The sequence below is a fragment of the Onychostruthus taczanowskii genome, unplaced genomic scaffold, assembly GCF_017590055.1.
Source record: "Onychostruthus taczanowskii isolate IOZ18803 unplaced genomic scaffold, ASM1759005v1 scaffold33, whole genome shotgun sequence".
NCBI classification, from domain to species: domain Eukaryota; kingdom Metazoa; phylum Chordata; class Aves; order Passeriformes; family Passeridae; genus Onychostruthus; species Onychostruthus taczanowskii.
The window spans coordinates 8,202,864-8,225,152 of record NW_024500683.1 but is presented as its reverse complement, the minus strand read 5'-3'; the positions used below and the strand labels follow the sequence as shown (position 1 = coordinate 8,225,152).

At 38.2% G+C, this 22,289-nt stretch overlaps 1 protein-coding gene across 1 annotated transcript in view; it reads left to right on the top strand.

Annotated features, from left to right (window-relative positions):
• TINAG (tubulointerstitial nephritis antigen) overlaps positions 1–22,289 on the top strand; it is a 38,786-nt gene that overhangs the window by 1,723 nt on the left and 14,774 nt on the right. The window contains exons 2-8 of the mRNA XM_041410693.1: positions 2,828–2,891; positions 3,911–4,000; positions 5,596–5,710; positions 11,152–11,275; positions 12,967–13,117; positions 18,612–18,792; positions 19,242–19,287. Of these exons, the coding sequence (XP_041266627.1) occupies positions 2,828–2,891; positions 3,911–4,000; positions 5,596–5,710; positions 11,152–11,275; positions 12,967–13,117; positions 18,612–18,792; positions 19,242–19,287 (771 nt within the window). The remainder of the gene's footprint in view (positions 1–2,827; positions 2,892–3,910; positions 4,001–5,595; positions 5,711–11,151; positions 11,276–12,966; positions 13,118–18,611; positions 18,793–19,241; positions 19,288–22,289) is intronic.

Below are 22,289 nucleotides of genomic sequence, written 5' to 3'. Positions count from 1 at the left end.
TTTACAGTACCTTTGCTTGTCCTATAGATGATCTTATACTATTTTTTAATATGTAATCTTTAAAAAGATGGAAAGTCTGAAATTTAAAAAAAAAATTTCATTATTTCATATTCATTATATAAGTAATTTAGAGGGTAAAAGATGAATAACAAAGCCAAAATAAAGCAGGAGGAACAAAAGGTAACAAACAAAACTGTCTCTAAAGATTCCTTGTAGAACTGGAATATCTGAAGAATTGGAATGAAAAAAAGGAGAAACAAGTAGGACTAAATGCCTGAAGATTAAGCAAATTAGGAAGCATCATTAGAAATGACACAAGTATGTTAGCTGACTTTTAGCAACTGAGACTACACTTCTGCCTTAGGCTAGGAATTATTTAAGCACTTGAAGACCACATGTGCCAAAGTACTTTTTAGCCAGATCTTGATCTTTTGGTTGCCAGAGGTTTTGCTCTCAGAGCCTCCTGAGTAATAGTTCTTTAAATAAACCAATAAAGTGAAGTGTTTTACATGGGCTGGAATGTATAGCAATAAAACTGCTCAGTGGTTTATTTCTGGATCCCCACGTATTCACTGATCGTGTACAGCAGAAACAAACTACACTGTGACTTCTTCCATGTGTGTGCACCATGCTGGGGGTCAGTATTGGTTTAAATGTATGGAACTGCTTTGACTCTGCATTTATAAACCCAGCCTTCAGTTTGTTTATTTGGTTTTCATGTGTAGTTTCAGAAGAAACTGCACATTCCTGCCTTAGATACCAAACTGAAGTTCAAAGTCTTTTTATTATAGTCATATTTTAAATTCTGTTGTTAGAAGAACTTTTTGAATTTTTATCTCAGGACTTTATTTATTATTTATTTAATATCTTTGTTTCAGTTACTCTGATGATACAAAAAGCCCAGTGAAAACACACACTCTGGGTCTCACCCTGTTGGTGGTGTAAAAGTGACATCCAGTGAGTTTGCTGATTGCTTTTATATGACAGATGTGATCTGACCTACAAAGGAGTAAACCTGGAGTATTTCAATGACACCAATGCTGGGAACAAATTAAATAAGAACCATTAAGGGTATATGAATGTTGGACTGTGAAGGATGTCTCCATTTCTCAAATTTTCTTCTTTCCATTGATGATTTTCACATCATAACATCTCATTCACAAAGTCATCAATCTGCATCTTCAAATTAATTAATTTCCCACTTAATGTATTAATATTCCAACCTGATTCAGAGCCAGACATTTGCTGTATTCTCATGTGTCCTTTAGCTTAGAAAACTCTGTTGTCTCACTGATGTCTCAGGCACTACTCCTGGCCCACAAAATATTAACTTGGCTAGGCTAAAGAAACTGCATAGAGTTAATTTTCAATTCCCTAAGCATACATCATTATAAAGCTGCTTCTGTACTAGTCCAGGTTTGCATTTTATCTTGGGCACAGGCAGTGAGCCCTGCCAGCAGAGCTCCAATGAGGGTCTGTTCCATCTCTCAAATGCTGCGTCAATACTTCCTTCTCTTGATACTTTTGAAATAATCTGCTTGATCCTCCTTCCAGCTACTGTCTGATGCTGACTTAGTCACATACTGTGACTAACTATGGCACTTTGGTAATTTGCTTTGAGAATTATGTGAAAAATACCTCAGCTCTTAGCTGAAGTTGGATTAGAGCAGGCACTTTGGGCCTCAGACTGCCTGGGCGGGATCTGTTTTACCTGTGCTACCTCCCAGAGCCTGATGAATTAAGAACAGGGAATAAAAGTATTTATGGTTAATAATCACTGAATAATCACCTAATAATCACCTCTAGTTCCCTTCTGCACTTTGTTATGTAATCATGTAGGGCTCAGAGTGCGTGTTTCTGTGCTGCAAGGAGGGAGGCGCAGGCAGCTGAGGGTGGGGTGTGTGTACCTGCGCCTGGCCTTCCTCGCACTCCTGCTGGGGAAAGGCAGGGCACCGTGCAAATTTGCAAGCCAACACCATATTAGAGCTTGGAAATGGAGAAGGGAGTCCAAGCCCTCTCAGCAGGGGAAGAAGCATGGCTCACCTGTCAGAAGAGGCTGGAAAACACAGCCCTGTATGATAAATGCCCAGTGCTCGTTGCTGACTCAAGGAACAAGCACTGGATTGCTGGAACTCCATCCTGACACCATGCAGGCGTTCTGGATCATTCTTCCACTGAGCTTTGACAATTAAATGCACTGATGAAACAATTTATGTGGAAGGTACTGAAACACACAAAAAATCTTTTCTCAGTGAAGTGTTGCCAAATTAAAAAAAATGAGAGGGATTTTTCTGGAGAACTCATCCCTCAATTTGCGTTTCATGGTGGGTTTTGAAGCATACATTTGCCTTGAAGTGCAATTGATCTGTCTATTTTTCAAAGAGGAATTAATCTGGCAAGGAAAAAGAATTTATTACAATACTTTTGGAGTACTCACTATTTTTTTAAATTCTATATCTGTAAAATCTTATTTCTATTTTAATTGCCAATTAGAAAATAATTTTTATTAGAAATATTTTCTTTTTAATATTGGAAAATAACTTTCTTTGAAGAATTTTTTTATTTATTTGTAAGGTAGTAATTCTTCAGTGGGTGTTTTGAATCTGATGCTGAATTTATTTACTATGAATGATGATATATTTTCTAAAAACATAAAATACATTGAACTGCCTTCATTACTTGGACAAAACTGGAACCATATTGCTGACTTTCAACTAAATAATTGAAACATGCTGCATAAAACCAATTAATACAATAGTAGAAGAGTTTTCAGTAATTTACTTGAAGAATTATTTTATTTTCACACACCTATATGTTATGTTGGCAGGTTGTTATAAAGATGGCCGATATTACGGAGAAGGAACAATAATTAAAGACAACTGCAATTCCTGGTAATGTTTCAGAGAACTGCAAATTGAATTTTATCTTGCATATGTCATGAAACAGGAATTAAGGTAGAGAGCATCTTTAAATTCATATTAAATATGTAATCAAATCAAAATGACTGCAAAAGTAGTGCTAAGTATTAAGGTTTTGTGGAGGTAGATTACAGTCAATTTAGAAGAACAGCAAGAGGGAAACTGGAATTTCTAATCAAGATATGAGTATCAGACTATTCAAATCTCTTCCTCATGGGCCTAATTCTGTTCCTGCTCAGTCAAACCTAAATTGAAATTGTTTCAGTCTAGACCTGGGCATTGACCTGAATGCAGATCAAACAAATATAACACATATCATTAAACTTTATAGAATCCTTCCTCCATGGTTTTTTTTTAATGAGTTATGAGAACTTATATTAACCTGCAAGGAAAGGGTTTAATACATATATATATATATATATATTGAAAGGGGTGAATTGTTTGAGCACCCCTTTCTCTGCCTTGGGGCAGGAGCAGACACAGCAAACAGGGGAGCTTTGCTGTCAGCCCTGGCTGTTGGCTGCCTGGGCTTTGCCTCTCCAAAAACCAACCCTACCCTGGAGTAGGAATCCCAGGGCTCCAACCCCACCCAAATAGGGCTGGAGCTCCCACTGTGCTGACTTTAGCCCAGGGTCCTTGAAGCACTATGTCTGGGGCCACAAAACCCTTTCTGGGTTTCCAGAGTAAAACTTCTTCAAAACATCACATTTTTTCAGGAATTCAACATCAACATTACATTCCTTGGTTTGGTCTCACAAAGATGGAAGCAAAATGTTTCAGAGATGACCTCTCTCACAAACTGTAAACCTTCCCACCTTGTTCCAACTCATTAGACAGTGAAGTAGGAAGAAATGACGCTATATTTTCATAAAGTCTTTGTGACAATTATATTGTTCACATTTTTCCCCCCTCCATCTGCCTTCTGCTGTTAAAATGCATATTTTTCCTTTGACAATTGTTTTTTTTGTTTAATGATATTCTTGTCCTTTCAGCAAATGTTTCAACAGTCTCTGGAAATGTTCAACAGACGTGTGCCTTGTTCGCCAAGACTTAATTCAGCACATCAATTCTGGAGATTTTGGGTGAGAACTCTTTTATTTTAAAGTTTTGTTATGCATCACAGTATTGCTCATTCTGTGTATGTGCAAATTACAAGGTATGCAGTCTTTTCCATCCCTTATTTCTCCAAATACATTACAGTAATTTGACAGTAAGTATGCATTTGTGAAACTTTCCAAATCACTGGCAGATTATAAAGCTTTAAATGGAAAGGTACTGAACATCTCATGCTGGTAAGAGAACATCTGCTGTAAACATCTATCTAAAATATTTTCCAAATTTAGAAAAATTTCTTTTCTCTGAAAACAAGATTTGCATCATCTTCCCCTATTCTTCACTGTGTTTTTTACTTGGGATAGATATTTAAAGTAATTTTTTTCTGCTCCCTTGAGAGCACTGTTCCATGTAACAGGACTCTATGTAGCACTGGAAGTGGAGAAGATGGGTGCAATGGGGATCAAGTTATCAGAACTTGGAGGCCTTGGTGTTTTTCTCACTAACAATCTCATTCCCCTGGCTAGTGCACAGAGATTAGGGACTCCAGTACTAGATCTGTGCCGTGGGAGCCTTCTGGCTGTTTACAGACAGAGATACATGGGCAGTCTCCCTAGGATCTGGGGTGCCAAATTTGCCAATGAAGCCTGCCTAGATTTCAAGCTGTCATGAGTGCTGAAATATTTTGTACTTCATGGGGGGCATTTAAAGCAGCTGAATTAGGATAATCAACCAAGCTGGGCCCCTGGAGCCTGAACGTGTCTCTTGTCAGTGGTGACCAATGACATCTGCCACAGGGTGATGGGTGAGATATGACTCCACTTCTCCCTGTGCTTGCACTTTTCACTGACCACAGGGAGAGAGCAAGAGCAGTCAGGCTTCTTTGGGCAGCACGAATCTCTCTCCTTGTTCTTCTTACAAAAGCAAGAAAGGAATGGGTAAAGAGAACGCTCTCTCCCCTGTCACTCAGCCCTTATCCAGTAGTAAATTTCAGTGTGTTCCTAATGTGTATGGCTGCAAGGATGTTTTTATTGTGTTGTGCTTATAACTTGCATGTCATCTTTGCAATCTGAGTCGGGTCCACCTGAGAGTAGCAAGGGAATACTTAGAGAACCGCAGGGAGCCACAGTGGCTATTGGTATAAAACTTGGGCAGAAGGTGTCAGCTGGGCTTTTTGCTGCGTTCAACAGTACCTCTGTGCTGGTGCACAAGAGCTTGGAGGTGCACTGCAACTCACAACACGAGGCTGCTGGCTCTCTGTGGGAATCTGGGCTGGACCATGATTTGAGCATAGCTTCAAGAGAACAGCAATGTTTTGGCTGGGTGTCTCGTTTGCCAATACTGCTCTGAAGTATTGCACACTCACGTCCTGCAGGCTGATGTGTGCTGACCCCAAATCACCAGTATTCATACATTGCTATGTTGCTTCATCCTGCTTTTGTCTGCAGTGGAAAAGCCCATAGCAAATATTTTTTCATGCATACTGAATGCAAGTTTTTGAAATGCAGTTTCAAAAATTTATTTCTGGATTATTTTGGTAATTGTACTCTTGAATGAGCAATGTGTTAATGTGAGTGTTATCTCTAACCTGGATCTTGCTTTTTGGTTTTCATCTCTGAGGAAGATGGAAAGCTGAAAACTACAGTCAGTTCTGGGGAATGACAGTGGAAGAAGGTTTCAAAAATCGTCTGGGCACCTTCCCTCCATCTCATTCTTTGCTGAATATGAGAGAGGCTCCTGTAAGTGTCATGTACACTTGTTAATTTTTTAAAATAACTTTATCACATGGAAAGATAAATGTGGACAATTATAAGAGTATGATTCAGGGTTTTGTCACTAAATGTTTCCATGTTGAATATGATGTTTCTGGCCCTATTGACAGAATGTCTGGCTCTATTGACAGAAATCAAACAAGAAGGAGCAAAAGAAAATCCTAATCCCTGTGAAGCTCTGCAGCAATATTTATTTATCATTGTAGCTCACTCCCTTAAGAGGGTTCTATATTAATTCTCTCCATTTGCTAATTATTGCACACACAGCTGTATCCACAGAAAAATACATCTGGACATAGTTCATTAAGGTGAACAGCTGAGACTAAACAGCAATCTTTGACAGAAGCTGTGAAAGCTTTTTTTGGGTTTTGAACAAATGGACAGCAAAATTATGGGAATCATTGCAAAATGAAATAGTTCTCTACTACCAGCTTTCTAAACCCCTTGGCCATGGCAATTTTCATGACAACTAAATTAAATTTCCTATAATTTATTTATGCTGAAATTAGTTTGGCATCAAAGCAAATACACTTTAAGTTATGTAGGTTGGTTAAGCAATTTAAGAAAGAATACAAGTTATTGAATCCAGAGTGATTTTTCCAATGCTTTGGATCAATTACTTAGTTTCTTTCTTAGAGGACACGATTTATGGAATTCACAGACCAAAAACCCCCACCTAAATAGCTCACCAGAGTGAAATTAGAAGTAAAAGTATAAACAGATAGATCCAAGGTTTGCAAAAGTGTTAAGTATAACAGGTGTTTATCTTTGCCTTCAATATAACTCAGGCAAGTGATGCCATTTCTTTATCTATTAGAAGTCAATTGCTGAAGCTTGTTCATGTGTTGTGGTTTTTCTACAATCAAAAGAAAACTTTCCAAACAATACTAAAGGTGGTAACATACAGAGCAGTTCTTTAATGAAAGTTTTCTTTGGGCATGCCCATTATGGGATTTCCACAAATTTTGTAATTTTAACTAATTAAGATATCTAGCAAGTACATCCTATGGGAGATCAGTTGCCCTGGTAACCCCCCATGGGCCTGCCCCTCGGTGTCTCTCCAAGGGGTTCTCAGCTCTATATTTTGTTGTGTCTCCTGTGTGCTGGTGCAAATCAGGGTATTCTTGTTAGAAATGCTTTCCTTGAAAATAAGACTATTTATTTAAACAGAATATCAAGAAGGTGGTATAAATGTGTGAGAAAGGGTAATCTACTGCTCTGAAGTGTGAGAAAGCATGAAAAATTATACAGTTGCATATTAAAAATCTACAAAGCTGCAAATATATATATAAAGCTAAAAATCTTTAGGCATCAGTGGCAGAAGGATTTGCACATGATAGAAGGCCCTGTGGTGGCAGAGTGCAGAGCTGCCACTTGAATGGGTTTTAGGGAAAGAGGGCATGGCCTCTGTAATAATTTGAGCAGTCCTAACCCTTTTGCTTGATTCAGACCATTCTTGGTTACAAACATTTGCTGCCTGCGCCAGCATGGTGAGGCATTGTGCTCAGGCCCACATTGGCCAACTCAATCAAAATTACACTCTGAAGGGTTGCCAGAGTAAGAAGTTGACAGGAATTAAGCTTTGGAGTTTAGCCATGTAGGATTTTCTGGACTACTCTTGGCAGCCAAAGAAGGATCATTTGATTTGAAGATGGCAGGTCAAAATAAGACAATGGCATAAGAGAATTTAAGTACATTAAGTAGGTGTCTGCCTTAAGTTACCGGTGAACTGCACTGAGGCTCAAAAGAGTGACTGATTTGTTGTTTTTGGCATTTTCCTTGAGGGATACATGTGAAGCTTATATAGCACAGACAAAAAAAGGACGTCATGTACCCCGCCCAGAGATTGACATCTCCATTGCTAGATATCTAGCTAGGTGAGACAAATCCCACCTAGGAAAACAGGAAAAGGGAAGGTTTGAAGAAATTCTTCATGATACTTCATTTCCTCTGTTCAATTTGTAGTAACTGTTTACTCAGTAGTCCTGTATTATATCCCGCTTACTGAATCATTGTTATTAAGCTTCCTGCAGCTACTTTAACTGCTACACTTCTTACAGCCTTTGTTCCACAGATACATTTCTCAGCCATATTTTCTCTGTCTGCTGTTTTACGAAATCTGTGAGCCACAACCCAACTCCCTTTAGCACTACCAGACACCCAAGGAGATTCAGTGCATTTTTGTCCAGAAATCCAACTTGGCACATTCATGCATTTGGTCATCATGAGGCTTCCTTACATGCTGCTGGAATCAGATACCTTTCACAGGATTCTAGGAAATCTTTCTACTTACAAAAGCTAACATATAAAATAATACTCTCTGTATGGCTTTCTCAGCTTCTGCACCATTCTTAGGGCAATCACAAACTTCCTGAAGTTGCTCGTAGAGCTTTTAAAAGTTCTGCTTTTAATGAAAGATCGTACCTGCTCAACAAGGTGGTACTTTTGTCTGGAAGGGAAGTTTGTCATGATGGTACATTAGAACACCCAAAAGGCAATGATATGGAGCAAGAACCAAATCTGAACTGAGGACCCTCTGTTGCACAGTATGGCTAGACCTGAGTATGGACCAACAGCTAAATGCATTACTAAACCTGTTTGACTCCTGCCAAGCTGAAACTCCTCCATCTGAGAAGGCATTTTCACTGCAGGAGACAGTGCAATCATTCTTGAAGTTCCATGTAGCACAAGAATAATTGCAACATCTTTAAAAGCATTGTGCTGCACTTTTGGTGGTATTCTGTCAGCACAAGTCCTGGCAAGTAGTACATTGCAATGGTAAGGTCTGCACCCCCAGCAACAAGGTTCTCACCTGTGTGCCATCTTACAAGACAACGAAACATGCAGTTCAGTAATAAGGCACCATTTCTCATTAAATACCCAGAAGCTGGTAAAAACAATTGGAAAGTAGACAAAGTAAAACCTCTGTTCCACTGGTATATGGCTTTTCACAGTAAAAACCCTCAGCAGTTGTAGTTGTCTTGCAAATTGAAGGTCATTCGTGCACATTTGGTCTTCACAAAGCAAGTGATGTCCCGGAAATTTTTGCTATATTAAAAAAAAGAGAAAAAAAATTGCTTTTCCTCAGGGAAATTATTTCCACATTTGCAAATTCAGTTATCCTTGTCCTTTTTTCTCTTATTGGTCATCTATCTTTTCTGAAGAAGTAATTGTTGATATTAGAGTGCTCTTTTATGTCCTCTTACCTTCCTGCTTTGGTCAGGCTGCTAACTTCACTGCAGAGAGTACATAGAAAGGTTTAAAAATAGTTCACCAGTCATTTTGCTGATTGCCTTTGCTGTCTGATGCTGGTCCATGGAGCATACGTTGAGAAACAGCTGTCTAGACTTGGTATTTGCCACAGACCAGCAGCACTTCTCAATATTAGGGTAGAAACTTTTTCAGAAAAAAAACCAATGTTTCTGGCTACAGAAACATTTCTGTATTTCTAAATGACAAGGCTGAGGGTTAATGAGGAATTTGCTCTGGGATTTACAATATGTGGCTCATAAATACATTGACAGTAGGTTAGGAATACATAAAGCAATACATTGTCAAGACTGGAGATCTATTTAGAATTTTGCTTTTCTCATTGGCCTTATTTGTAATGAGGCATCATAATGAGCATTACAAACAGCCATTACCCACACAATTGTGCTAAATATTTGCCAAAATTTGCTTTTTTATTGGTTGGTAGTGAACAGACTCATCATATAAGAGAAATTCTATTTGTCTGGGATTTCTCCTGTATGTTTCATCTTCAAAGTAAATCTTGAGCTAGTGCTTACTCACTAATAATGAACATAATGATAATTTGTCAAGTTGTTATTTAAATTTGTTGCTCTTCCTGAGTGTCTCTTGATGTTGCAAGTCCCATGTATATAAAACTCTAAAAAAACAATCTTTGAAACTGATTAAGCAAAATAATGAGATTAATATTTTAGCAAGGTTTAAAAATTTTTTGGCCTTGTACAGGTGGAGGTGAGACTCAAAATCATTGAAGTGACCTAACAGCTTGCAGTATTCCTTCATGGATTCAGGACTCACAGCCTGCATCTAACCTGCTCAGCCCAGAACCAGGGGGGCTGGAAAAGCGCACAGACTATCAATTTGCCTGTTGGGCTGTATCCCAACCAAATGTCAGACCTGAGATGCGAGCTTCCTTTTTCTTCACCCACTTTTTCTCAGCTGGGGATTCTCTGTGGCATCTGTACAAGCTGGATGGAGGCACTGCTGTTTCACAGTGTACACAACAAAGTGATCTTGGTACGGGCAAAGGGCTAAAATTTGGTTCTCCAAAGAGTCCCAAAATAGTTTGAAAGAAATGGCCTCAAATGTTTAAATAATCTTAGCAAAAGGTATGTTTTATGATTATAAATCACATAGACAATTTAGAAAAATGGTTTAGCAAGAATTTAAACAGGATAGAACCATTGTGCTTCACAATTCAGCTTGCTTATGAGAAAGAAGCATCAGTGAGTGTTTTGCTCAGGAGCAGATTATCTTGTTTTGTATATTGTATTTCCTTCTGGAACAGAGGTTATCAACAATTCTTTGAAACAGACTGATTGCATGGCCTAATACTGCAATTCTCTGTGGCCATTCCTATTTCCTTGCACAGCATAATGCATCATTCCATGAAGTTCAACAGTAAAAAAAAAATGGGTCAATAATTTTGATATGTTGAACACAGAGCAGATTATTAGCAGTTGTACCAGATGGCTCTTGCATATGCAAATATTTGTTCAAAGCTTGGTGGACTTTGGAGTGGGACATAAATTTAGGCTGAGACATAAAGGTGCCAGAAATGGCTGGCCAAATTGCTTTAGTGAGCAGACGATGAATTTTCATGAATTCACTATCAGACTGAAAAGCAGAAGAAATCACTGATTTTTATTCTGGAAAAGGAATAAATGCTTCAGATTGAATAACCACTATGTAAAGGACAAATCAATGATACACTGTACTTATTCCTCTCCCACAGTGACTAAAATTTTCTACCTACAGCCACGTGTCTGGGAGAACAGGGGAACAGGTATTTAACTTCAACTCTATTTGTAGCAGAGAGCTTTTCCTTCCAAAAATGCCAGCTGGGTCACACTTAGCAAATTTCATAGGGAATTATTGTTTGAGATACAAATCAGAGAGGAACTGGTCAGGTTATTCAGGTTGGCAGTCTTGAAGCTCAGCCTTTCAGCTCAGCTAATGGAGTGCAAGAACCCTCCTGCTCTCAGGGGTCTGCAGCACCCAGCCATGGGGAAATGACCACAGACTTGCTTGGGAAGTCACAGGAGCCAATGCTTTAGGCTTCCTCAGTCTAAAAATTAAGAATTTTAAAAATAAAGTTATGATAAAATTTATGATAAAACAAGGAAATTAATCATATACAGATCTACATTTTGTTTTAGGGGAAGTCACTTCCAGAAGAAAAGTTTCCTGCAATCTTTTCAGCCATTTATGAGTGGCCTGATCGGATTCACGATCCTTTGGATCAGCGAAACTGTGGAGCATCCTGGGCTTTTTCAACAGCAAGTAATATTTCTTTCTGCTCCCTTTGAAAGTATTGGTGATGTTAGATGTGTAATGAAATTGTAGTGGTTTGTAACAAAATAATATCAACTTGCTTTTCACCTTTTATTACCAAATAGGAACATTTAAAATTGCTACAACTTTCCCTCTATACTGTCCCAAAATCTTTAAATGTCAACCTAAGCTGCAGCACTTTGCTTTTCATAAAATTGTGTAACATAAGCATGTGATCAATCTTTGTGACTTAGTTTGGCCAGTGGGTCCTCACAGGTGCAGGTTTCTGCAACTGCTTATTTAAATCACAGTGGTAAGAGAAGGAAAGGAGCTTTAAGGTCAGCCAATCCCAGCTCCTTGAAAAAATACAGACTGAACATGCTCTTTTTCTGATATATCTTATCCACTGCAGTTTTAAAAAGAGAAAACCAAGAGACTTTTTAACAGCTCTTGACAGAAAACTGCAGAGATGAAGAGAGATCTGAGGGAAAGACTCTGCAGATATTGTGTCTAATTTTTCCTTTCCATAAACAAACATTTTTGTTTTAATTCACATAATTATTTTCAAAGTTATGTAGTGTGAGATGCCTTCACGTGTTGTTTAGGTGCATCTAACATTTTCAGTCTGGGTTTTCAAGATTAGTTGTTGCTCAATGAACAGGCAAGCACTGCTGTATAATTTTTTCTTATCATAAATAATTTCTGTAAGTATGCCAAAACTTTATAATAAAAGGCTTTTATACATATGAAAATAAATTCATTATCATGGGACACTTCTCAAAAGCACAAAATACAGTTGTCATCTGACGTCAGCAAACTTTGTTTTCCAAAGTCTTCCTCAGAGTTCACCAAAGTTAGTTTTGATTTTGATCAGGATTTAGATTTCAAGAGATTTTTTAAAACTTTATTTTAAAATTGAAAAATGTGGGGCTAAAAGTAATACAAATAAAATTTAATCATAGGTAATGACTTGCAATGAGGCTTAATGATTGCTTCATTGTCATTTGATACAGAAAGTAGAAGCACCTTAGTTTCACCCACAACTTAGTTAACCTAGTCTGCCTTTAAATCAGTTCATAAATATATAAGTACTAATAATCATGATTATCTGATTGAATTTAGATAAGGTATCTATGTCTGAGGAATAATTTTGTGTAATAAGGGAAGGTGGTACAAAGAGTCCTAGATTTACACTTCAATGTAAACATCTCCAAATATTCTTTGTGATAAAACCAAAATATACTTTCAGTCTTGAATTTTCTTCTTCATAGGACTGCTATTTTTTTTCTTTCCCCTCACATAAAGGAAAGAAAGGTTGGAAAGAGATTTGGACATTCAGCTGCAGAGAGTTGGGAAGTATTTGTTTCTTCTGCTGAAGACAACTAGATGTGAATATGCATTTACAAACATGATAGAGAAAATTACACAAATGTCTCATCTGATATTTAGGTATTTTGGACTTTATAATAGCCAGTAAATCTAGGAATTTGTCATATAACAGCAAAGTTGCTCTTGATGTTTTGCAGTTTCTCAATCCTCTCTCACAAAAGTCTGGACAGATTATATCAGTACTGTTTAGTGAATATATGTGCACAGATAGAAAATATTGAGGTTGTATTTCTGCCCCTCTTTCACAAAAACAAATACAAAGTTGTGAGTAATTATTTGATTTTGATAACAGAAAATTTATTTTCAAACAGGTGTTGCAGCAGATAGAATAGCAATTCATTCAAAGGGTCAGATCACAGACAACCTTTCTGCTCAGAACTTGATCTCTTGTGATACCAGGAATCAACAAGGATGTAATGGTGGGAGCATTGATGGTGCCTGGAGATATCTGAAAACACATGGGTAAATATTTTATCTGTCTGTTTAGATTATTTTAAATTGAAACAGTTGCTTAATTTGCAATAAGATAATACCGTAAATGTACTTAAATCTTCTGTGTTTCTTGGGATACAGGCTCATCATTTGAAACAGCCTTGAGTAAGCAGCCAGTTGCATGAGACAACATTGTGAATATTTAAAAGAATCAAACACCTTTTCTCTATAAAGTAACTTGTAACCATCTCATTCCAAGGTTGTTCCAGAGCACAACACTCTATTAAGGATTGTACCTAGATCCTTCCTTCAGATCAGACTAAGCAGAGTTAAGAGCTATCAAATTTCCCATGAAAAGCTAGAAACTTTAAAAGGGGATATAATCATTTATGGAATCACAAAATTATTTTGGGTTGAACTTTGGAGGTGACCTGATCCAACATTCTGCTCAAAGCATGACTTTGAAATTAGATCAGACTGTATGGGCCATGTCCCTGGACACAATTTGAGTATCTTCAAGGATGGAGGTTCCACAGCCTTTCTTGCAGCAGGTCAGTTTATTTGACTTATGGTCAAACACTTTTTTCTTATATCAGCATTTTCCTTGGTAGAACTTGTGACTGGTACTTTCCTTCCAGCTTTTCACTGTGTATCTCCAAGAGTTTTGTTCTGTCTCCTCTGTACCTCTCCTTATGTAGCTGAAGGCAGGAATGATATACTCTTTTGGCTTTCTCTTCTCTAAACTGAACAAGTCCAGCTGCCTCAGCTCCAGTCCCCTAAGTGCCTTCCAATGGATTTGCTCAGTTTGTCAGTGTCTTTCCCAGGGAACACATAGCTCCATCTGCCGAGTAGTAATTTGAGGGGAAGATTAATTTTCCACCATGTCTTGGTTATGTTCTCAGTAACACAGCCCAGTATTGACCGTCCACATTTGCCAAGAGGGCTCACTGCTCACCTACATTGAACTTGGTGTTTCTCAGGACCTCATGTCCTTCTCTGTTAAATGACTGTCTACACTGGTGGTGCCCTGACAGTACCTGGGAAGTTCTGGCTCAGAGGCAGGATTTGCCATCTGTCTTTGCTGAAATTCGGGATATTTCTGTCAGGCTCATTTCTTCAGCCTATTAACACTGCTCTGAACAGCAGCCATGCATACTAATCACTCCTTAAAAGTTTTACATTCTCCACAAACTTGCTAAAGGTGCCTTACATGTGGCTGTCCAGATTGTAAATAGAGATACAAAAGTGTTGCTTTTGTGTTGTCTCCTGGGGAATGCCATTAATAAACAGACACCAGTCACTTTGATCTGTCAACCTTTCACCATGCAAGTCCACAACTGACCTTGTAAGCAATTTACCTAGTCAAATAAAGTTGAGGAACACCACAGAAATCTATGCTGAAAATGTCACTAAAGACAAGGTAAATGATAGGTACTGCTTTCCTTATTCTCTGTGGAGCCAGTAATTTAATCATGGTCAGACTGTCTCATCATATCATCATTACCTGTCATGGTAAATCTGCACATCCTGCTTTCAGTCCACTCCTTTAAGTTTGTGTGCCTGGAAATAGCTTCCAGGAGAAGTTCAATAATTGCATTTTAGATACCATAAAATTAAATCCTGCTGTTTCTCACATTACCAGAATTTTTTTTATTCTTTCTCTTTCATACCAAAATCTATTTCCTGTCTTGCTTTCATACAATCTCATCACTTACTCTGATATATCGGAAACTGACAGACAGAGTGATCTAAGGTGTTATCTGTGTCAACTTTTGATTTTATTTACAACACAACCAAACAAACAAACAAACCATGTCAAGAGCAAAAGAATGTCAGACGTGATGTGTCGTAGTTGACATGGCACTCTGGGGATCCAGGAGAAGACCTGTCACACTATACAAGTGATAATTCTGCCTTCTGCAAGTGTATAAATCTATTTCTGATATGACAAGAACTTTGTATTGTTATGGGGACAGTTTACTTCGAGTGCTTCTCTTTTTCTCTCAGGTCTTCAACACTAAACTGGCTTTTACTTAGGTTTTAAGAAGGAGATCCTTCAACTGAGTGATTAGCAAATGCCCCTTAGCACCTTGGGAGCTAAGGAAAAAGGCTTCATTAGTGAAGAAATGAAAGTTATAACGTGACATTTTAATAGTAAGCACTTTTCAACTGCAATATTTTCTGTAACTAGAAAAACAGTCTCCTGTTTTTAGTAGAGTAATTGCAGGTCTTTCTAGCTGGACTGTTTACTTGACTGTTAAAAACAGCAGCACGAGAATTGCTGCTATAGATAAGAAAAGTGAGAATAATTTTTATGAGCATTATCTCCACAACAGTTGGAGCATCTTATTTTTAAAAGAAAAGCTGTAAAACTGCAGCAATAGGACAATCTCCTAGTTTTCTATTCCCTCTGACTGTTATCCCTGTACAGGCACAACTACGACGAGCCCCATAATAATGAAGTTCTTCCTATGCCAGAATGTAGTATTATTTTGACCTTAGCACTGTGGTTAGTGACATGGCCTGTTATACAAAGCAATTTAAGTATAAAAGAGTTAGCTTATTTTTAAAAGAAAAGCAAGGCAGGCTGAAGCTCTACAAGGCACTTCATTATCAACCTAGCTGTACCCTCACAGGAGCTTGTTCTGGTGTGAATGCAATAACTTGATGTTTGACCTGACTGAGTAGCAGTGTGACAGTGATGTGCTGAGCAGGTTTTCTGACTGATGTGAGCCTGGAAACATAGAGCCACAGCACCTCAGCTCACACAACACACCTGTGAACTGTCTTTTCACCTCCACACTGCCAAGTACTTGCTTATTGCTCAGCCTCATGTTAGTCACCAGCCTCTTGCAGCTGATCATCTCAGTAAAGAATCTGAAGGGCAGTTGTGAAAACCATCATGAATTTTTGGAAACTATCTAAATCTCCAACAAATCTCAGCAATTCAGGATTATTTTCTTAGTCATTTATTATGCTTCTTTGTTGCCATGGAGCTAGCTCCAACATGTACAACATCACTATGCTATGACAGACCTTTGCTTGCTACCCATTTTTATCCCTGATCATTGATTTGTCGTCAAAGTACCACACATGAAAGCATCCCTACTTACCTATTTTTATAAATATTTCTATATTCTGCTTTTCTTTCCTCAAGTTCAAATGATATTTCAAAACCCATTCTAACATTTCCAGACACATATAAACATATTAAGGGAAATATCCAAATATCTTTAGAACAGATACTGGAAGAACACATGAACAGCATTTCTGGGTCTGGAAAGTGTCCCTCTAGCCCAATGTTAAGTCTCTGACAGTAGCCAAGAGCAAAGAGCAAGTTCAACAATTAAAAAAAAAGTTTTGATTTACTGCCTCTAGCCCAATGTTAAGTCTCTGACAGTAGCCAAGAGCAAATAATATCAAGTTCAACAATTAAAAAAAAGTTTTGATTTACTGGACTCATAATTTAATCAGTTTTGTAGCTAAACCCCATCATCCATAACCTTTTAACTGTGACAATAAAAAAAATGGAATTTTATGGCATACAAGTCAGAAATGTCTTTTGAATGAACCCTGTCAAACAGTCCTTGCTTCCACACACTTCCAGGTGACTTATTTTTAGGAATCATTATATTGCAATCATTGTGTCATTATCTCCATACTCTGCAATAGGGAGAAAACACATTGATTTTCTGTGGGACCTTGTAAATTATCTCAGCAGGCATTCAGTGCTGTTTAAAGTTTCTGCTGTTTTGATTTCTGGAGTGTGCTCAGCTCAGGTTTTTGACAGATGTTCAGAAAAATCAAGTGCTGACCTAAACTATCCCCAGTGAAGTCAGAAAAAGATTTCCATAAAGCGCAAGGAAGCTAGGCCAGTGCTTAGACTTGAATTTTCAGAATCACTAAACACCCAATTAATAGTGAAATCTGCTGTAAGTGGAGCTGAAACACTGTTTAAATATCACTTTGTCTTTCTGCATTAATTAAAGAATAAATATGTATTCTATTACTAATTATCATTAGTTTTAAGTGTTTCAGTTACAAGTCATAATTTGGGAGAAATAAGGGTTCTTGAAAACATCTATTTAACTAATAAGGAAAACAAAAAGGTTATATTCATCAAGAATGAGGAAGAAACACTTCATTTTCAGATGGTATAAAAGTTAGACATGAATGTAAATAGTGCTTCCAATCACAATAGGGCTTAATTGGATTTGTACCTTGGGCTCTTGGCAGCTGTAGGGTATGAGAAAGATGTTATTGTTATTAGCCGACTTGCAAATAACATAGTCTAATATTTAGGATTATTTTCTTATCTCACAAATCAAACATATAAATGCAACAAATCCAGAAAAAAATTCATTAGACTGAACACACAAACATGACTTCAAATGAATTTTGTCAAGAATGTGTGAACACACTACAGGGTTTTCCCGGGTGGCCCTGGATCCTGCTTGTTTCTAACATTATTTTTGTGTATATGTATCAATATTTGTGCATATACACATATTCACATCTATTTCTGTTTTTCTTCTATGACTCTTTTGGAAGGGTCTTCTCCTTTTTTAATGTTTACTGTGGTGCAGATTCTTCAGCACATACGACATTATACTTCAGCACATGAAATTGTGCTTCAGCAGAAAGCTGTTCAATTGTGTTAATCAAAGCTGCAGAAACTGTGGTTGGTGAAAAGATTCAAAAGTGGCTCTTTGTTCAGAGATCTTATCTGGATTACCATGCAGCTCCAGTGTGCTGCTGTGTGTATGTGGTCTACTTTGGGCAGAAAGAAAAAGATTTTTCAGATTTTCTATCACCAAATGCTAATGGTAAAATGTGATTTCTTATTCAAAACAGCTGAAGCATATATGGGCTCATCTTGTAAAACTCCTGACAGCTAAATATACACTGGCAAGCATAGTTATACTCCATATTGTGTAGAGATATAGTTTTCAATTCCTCAGGTTCAGAAAGTCCAGTATAATTGATGAGCCTCTTAAATACAAATGCTTTTTGTAGGACTGACTATTTTAAAGAATTCTGCTTCAGCAAAATATTTGATTATGCTCTGTAAAAGAAACCCTGTCATAGGCCTGCATTGCATTAATGCAGAAATGTGTATATTGTTTCAGAAATGTCTAACAGCATTCCACATATTCCATTTCACAAGCCATTTTTGATAAATGAAGCCCATTGACAACATAGGTAATTTATTGATCTTTTTCAGTGTGAACTTTCATGCATCATTACTGAGATGAATGTACCAGGTAACAATTACTAAACACATTTTTTACCCTATCTCTCTGTGGAGAAGGGTGGGAAGAGGACTACTGTAATGGAAACTTAATCATAAATATAATGTATATCAATTGAAGGAAATGCCATCCAGCTGAAAATATGCCATCCACATTTCTGAAGAGTATTACTTGAAATACAACAGTTGCAAAATAATCAAAAGCTTGAAGTGAAATGGCAAAAAATTTTGAGCAAGCTTCTTATCAACTCTTTTTTTTAACTACCTGAACAGGGTTGTATCATATGCTTGTTATCCTTCATTTTGGAACAAACACCTGGGGCCATCAGCTGAAAATCAGTGTTATGTGTCAAGTGAATATGGAAAAAACCATACAAATGGGCCATGTCCCAATCCTTTTGAAAAATCCAATCGGTTATACCGGTGTGCCTCTCACTACAGGGTGTCCTCAAAAGTAAGTTCATGAAATTCATCTGTTGTCTCAACAATTTTACTCCTTTGAGGAATAACTTCCTTAACTCCTTAACTTCAAGACTAGAGCTGTGAATTTTCCTTTATGTTGCCCTTGAATTTTCCCAGGAGTTGAAATTCTTGATAGTTTCTCAGTTGTACATAATCTCTTTAAAGTTGACACTTTGTGGTCCTATAGAAATAGAAAAGAAAGTATGCAGTCATAACACTGCAGTTGTTCTTCTTAAACATGTTTCTGAAGGTTTTGTTAATTTGGTAAACCAAATATTCTCCATCAGAAATACAAGTACAAAGGTATATATATATATCCCTTTGTATATTGTGTGCACTATATATATGTGCACACAATGATAAATTAGTATGAGTTTTAATTTTATTTAATAAATGTAATCTTCCCTTGCTCTCTGTGTTGCTGCTCTCACCTCCTCTTAGGAAACTGATATAATGGAAGAAATCAAGGACAGAGGACCAGTGCAAGGTACGGTAAGTTTAAAGGATGATAACATTATTGAAATAGTTAGACTGTGCAATGACCTCATATCAAAATATTAGAAAATGCAAATTACATGCCACAGTGAAGAAACCAGTCATATGCACTGTAGTCCATCCAGGGACATTTGGTGGATAAATAGTGTCCCTAAAGGCAGCATGACTGCATGAGAGCCTGTGAAGAGTAAAGTGACCTTGCACTGGATATGTTGAAAATTTGTGCAAAATGCATGTGCAGGAAATCTGTGTGCCTTTTTTCATGACAGTTCTTTGTTCATTGGTGAAATAGCAATTTATGGATTAAATGTTAGCCAGACTCGTTTCTGTAGGGCTGGGGTGGATTCCCCCATGGCTAAGGCCAGCTCACCAGACCTGCTCTCCTCTGAAGGTAATGCTGAGCTATATGGGCCTTCCAGCAAATCATTCAGTACTGAAATACCCCAGAATTACTCATTTCAGGGCCCGAATGCTCTTGTTGATGCCTACCAGATTTGAATTTTTCTGCTGAACTCTGCAATGAAGATCCCTGTCCTCTCAGAGGTCAGAAATACAGATACTTCAGTCAGAGACTCAGCATTGAGTAGGGAACTGCAAACTTTTTTTTTTTTTTTTTTTCTTCCTTGGGTACTCTCCATTTGTGGCCATGTATGGTGCTGACATCAGCTGAAAATGCACCCAGGACAGTGTAACTAGAGAGACTGATGGATGTGGTGCTTGGGATGATGGAGAATAGCCATAGAGCAGGACCTCCACCTCTCTTGGATGGTTGGCTGATGCAAAACCAAAGAATTTTACTTCAGGGCACTTCTGCATTTCTACTGCCTTTAATTATATAAGGAATTATCATAATCTTCAATTCATTATTCAAATGGTTTTGATTATGAGATAGAATTCATTTTGGTGCATCATGTAGTTGAAATTACTTCTTAAAGCTCTTTATGTGGGCAGCTGCAATTAATCTGAAGTTCAGACTTAACAAGATCAATATCATCAGTCTTTTTTTTTTTTTTTGTTCTGTCCAAGTTTGTTTGCTCAAGGAAAATATTATTTCCCACACTGCATTTGATCTAGATGCAAAGACAGTAATTTCTGCTGGTTTTAGAAAATGATAAAAATTAGGATCCTCAAGATAGAGTTTCAAACCTCAAACATTTTTCTGGATTAATCTGCTAGTACTAAATTTTACACATGAAATAATCAAAATTCAGCCATTTGTTAGAATTTAGCCACTGTCATGGATTGACACTGGCACAGTGCTAGTTCCCTTATGAAAGGTGTATTTCCAAAATGGTTATTGTGAGATGTGACCCAGAAACAGAACAAATGGAGGGGAAAAAACAACATTTTTTTTAATCTACAACATAGACACAAAAGGGAAAAAAAGAAAAAAACACACACAACAATCCACAATGGAACACCTCCAAAACACTCCTCCTCCCCCCACCCCTCTAATACTCAATCTTCTCTAACACTCGATTTTCAGTCTAATACCATCCTTCACACAAGCTTCCCCCAGTTCATCAGGAGAGAGGAGTCTCTCTCTTGCACCATGGGCCTCCCCAGGAAACACAGTGGAACCTCCTGTGCTTCCATGTCACACGTGGCAGCCACCCAAAGAGAATCTGCCATGATGACCATCTTCCTTCCATGTCCAGTGCTCTCACCACTGTCCATGGATCCAAACTGCTTCTTAGGTCCTTTTAAGAATGCTTTGCTCAGTTCCACGAAGTGGCCGTCTCTCACCCTTTGGGACACCTGTCCCCCCCATATTCAGTCCCCTGGGACCTGGGGCTCAGGAACAGAGATCCTTCACTGAAGGCAGAGGGTTCCACCACACCTTCCCCCTCAGTCTCTGTTCCCTCTACTTCTCCTAACGGCCTTGTCACTCCTCGCTTCCCACCAACCACCTCCCCCAAGGTGCAGTCTCTACATTACAGGAAGAAATTGGTTTCGTCTCGTGGCCATGTAAGAGAAAAGTCCAGCCAAAGCCACTCCAATCATCTCCTCCATCTAGGGCACTTCTCATCTGCTGGCATTTCTTCGCCTACTCAAACCTTCTTCGTCTTTCCCATCCTCCGTCCCCTCTCAATTCTCAGCTGGGGAGGATCAGTATTTTTACAGCTTCCATTGTTTTAACACCAAAGGGGTTAAAAGCTCAGTCCGGTCTGCCGGCGGCTGGTCACCTTGCCCCTCCGCTTCTCCTCCTGGCCATGGTGCCGGCACAAGACATCAAATTTCCAGCCTGCACAGGCTCCATCATTCTCTCCCGGGGCAGGGGGGAAGCTGCCCAAAACATCCCAGGTCTCCTCCACCCCTGCACCTTGCAGGGGCTTTGGCTTCCCTTCCCTCAGGCTGCATGGCCTCCCAGTGGAGGAGGTCAACTCACCCGCCAGACTCAAAAGAGAAAGTGTCTCTGGGAATGCTCTGCTTTTAACCCCTGTGTGTTCTCAGAGGCATATCCAGGTCCCCAGTAGCCACACCAGGTGCCAATTTCAAATCTGGCCACTGATTGCTTTGACCATAACTTTTCCAGAAACTCACTTTCTGGTCAAACCAGGCAGCCACTCAACAATTCTTTTTTTTTTTTTTCTTTTAAATTTCAATGCTTTTGTGTATAAGGTTAAGGTAATGTTGTTTGTAGAAAAATCGATATACATAATGGCATATAACTGAGGGTATGCATCACTGAGTGAAATCACTTGCTGTTTTTTCTTTGGCTATGAGTTTTAAATGGATCACAGTTATGGCCTTGTTTTTTGTCACTGATCCTCTCTTCTATCTTCCCATATTACAAATGCAACCAGGGCAAAAGTCTAATTTTAAAACCATATCATAATTTTTTCTGCAAATGATCTTCAAATACTGGAGGAGGTTTTCCATTATTCATTCGCTTGTCATTCCTGACGAACCTACAAAGTGCCTAGGGACAGTTTTATCTAATATACTAAGCAATGTTTAATAGCTGGGAAATATTCAAGATCCTTTCAAGAT